General features: G+C 60.4%; 1 protein-coding gene across 1 annotated transcript in view; it reads right to left on the bottom strand.

Moving 5' to 3' along the window:
• GUSB (glucuronidase beta) overlaps positions 1-1987 on the bottom strand; it is a 13251-nt gene extending 11264 nt beyond the window's left edge. The window contains exons 1-2 of the mRNA XM_011367014.2: positions 1716-1987; positions 15-314 (exon numbers count right to left, since the gene is read on the bottom strand). Of these exons, the coding sequence (XP_011365316.1) occupies positions 15-314; positions 1716-1925 (510 nt within the window). The 5' untranslated portion in view covers positions 1926-1987. The remainder of the gene's footprint in view (positions 1-14; positions 315-1715) is intronic.
• Positions 1988-2199: the final 212 nt, after the last annotated feature.

Raw genomic sequence — 2199 nt, 5'->3', positions numbered from 1 at the left:
CCCCCCGCACCCACCCCAGGAGGCAAGCTGTCAGGGAATAGCTGGGAGCCAGAGAGCCCAAGGCAGCCCCAAGAGTGCTCAGCAGCTGCACCTGCCCACTCGCCCTGCCTGCTGCTTGCTGCACTGACCACAATGGCGTAGTACTGGGCGCTGCCAATCCTCAGGACCACTCTTGTGCCCAGGTCCTGAGTCCATCGCTGGGGCAGGGTTGCCTCCCGTTCATACCACACCCAGCCAACAAAGCCACGCAGTTGCCCATCCTGGCCCACATCGTTGAAGCTGGAGGGAACCGGCATGTCCAGGGTGGGGCCCGACTGGGGAAAGAAGGGTAGGGATCAGGTCCAGACCACCTAAGACCAGGGCCCAGGCAGCCCCCTTCCCCAGAAGCCAGATCCCCCAGCAACCCTGCCTTTAAGAAGGCCTCTCCCAGACCCTGGCATTCCGGGCCACACTACCACTGTTATTCTTTACCATCAAGTGACCTATGCCTTTTATGGAGCTCATCTAATTCTCACGACTCCATGCAGGAGACCTCAGGCACTCACTCGTTCAATGGACAGTGTACAGTGAACACCTACGGTCCTGGTCTAGGTGCCAGGAATAAAACGGTGAACAGGCCTCTGCTGTCAGCTGATCAGCTCTGTGAGAAGTGTGGAGAGTGGCAGGGGACTATCTTAGGAGTCAGAGAAGGCCTTTTGGGGCCAGCACCCACGGAATACCGCCCCACAGACAATCCCTTGAACACCTCAGGTAGAAGGCAAGACAGGAGCAAGACAGGTGGCTCAGTGAGCCTGGCAGCAGCCTGGCTTTCCCACAGACATCTGATATTTGGCACGTGTGACCTCTGAGGAGAGGAGTGTTTCATTTCCTCTGTCCTTCACAGCTGTATCTCCAGCATGACACAAGCCCTGCCACATAGTAGGAACTCAATAAATACTGACTAAACGGATGGATAACTTGCTGACGAGAGATCAACTGCTAGGACTGTTTGTGTCCAAGGGCTAGTGAGGCGAGTTCTTTCTGAAGGCAGCCAGCACCAAGCTCTCCACAAAAGGCGGTGAGCCCAGGGCCACAGTGCGGTCTGAATGAAGCAAGAAGGATCTGCAGAGACCAGACCCTAAGAGGAAGATGATCAAGTGACAGACGAAGGATGGCCGTGCACGGGCTGCTTTTGCTGAGGAAACTATGAGTGGCGCCCAGCCACTTCTTCCTCCCTTGATGAATGCTGGGCGGCAAAGCCCTAAAAACGAGCATGTCGAAAAGGTGAGCGCCATATGGGCACACAGGCCTGCCCTAGCCCCACTTCTCCATCGACCCAACCCAAGGTCAGCGGGGAGACCCGAGGTGGGATCCTTGGCTGGCTGGATTTTAAGCCCCGTCCTCTACCTGCACCTGGAACCCAAGGTCCTGCCTGCCAGGGCAGAACTGGTCCCAAGATGTCCAAAGCCCGTCCTCCTCCAGCTGCCCACCCTGCGGGATGCCATGGACCCTGCTCTGGCTCGGCCTCCCCTACTGGAGGGGCAGTGGGCGCCCGCCCCACACACGTTCGGTCCCAGAGCTGCCCTCCGTCCACGTGTCCTCCTTCAGAATCGTCAGACACCCTCTCCCACGCCTCCAAGATTGTTCGTTTGAACCGTCTGGACCGCAGCTCCGAGGTGAAGGGGAAGCATGCCCAAGCCTAGCTACAGGAGCTTCCCTGCCCCTGGAGCCCCCACCTCTCGCAGCGGCGTCCGGTACCACTGCTGCTCGAAGCCCTGGCGCCGGTTGTCGGAGAAGTCGGCGCGGAAGCTCCAAAGGCCATCCAGATCCTTGCGCTCCCGCGAAGCGCTCTCTCGGGGGTACAACATGCCCCCCTGCAGCGCCAGCCCGCAGCCCCAAAGAACCGGGCCGAGCACGGCCCAAGCCCTCGCCGTTCCCCGGACCATGGTTCCCGCGCGGCCGCCAGTCACTCGTCGCCGGGCTAAGAATGGTGCGGGAGGAGGGCCCAGCACCGTGTCCGGGGTTACGAAACTCACCTGAATCCTCCCACACAATGGGGCTTTAAGGCGGGTTCCAGGCCTGGAGGAGTCGCTGTATGCGGGCCGAAGCGGAAGACGCGACCTGTCCTCCTCCCTGAGGGCGGCGGTAGGGGAAGGCCAGCGGGGAGCTCGAGGTTAGGACTTTGGGGAAAAGGGATCCCTGGCCCCCAGCACCAACCAC

Source organism: Pteropus vampyrus, unplaced genomic scaffold (assembly GCF_000151845.1).
Source record: "Pteropus vampyrus isolate Shadow unplaced genomic scaffold, Pvam_2.0 Scaffold128, whole genome shotgun sequence".
Lineage (NCBI taxonomy): Eukaryota > Metazoa > Chordata > Mammalia > Chiroptera > Pteropodidae > Pteropus > Pteropus vampyrus.
Note: the sequence above shows the minus strand (reverse complement) of the source record. Positions and strands in the feature narration are given on the sequence as shown.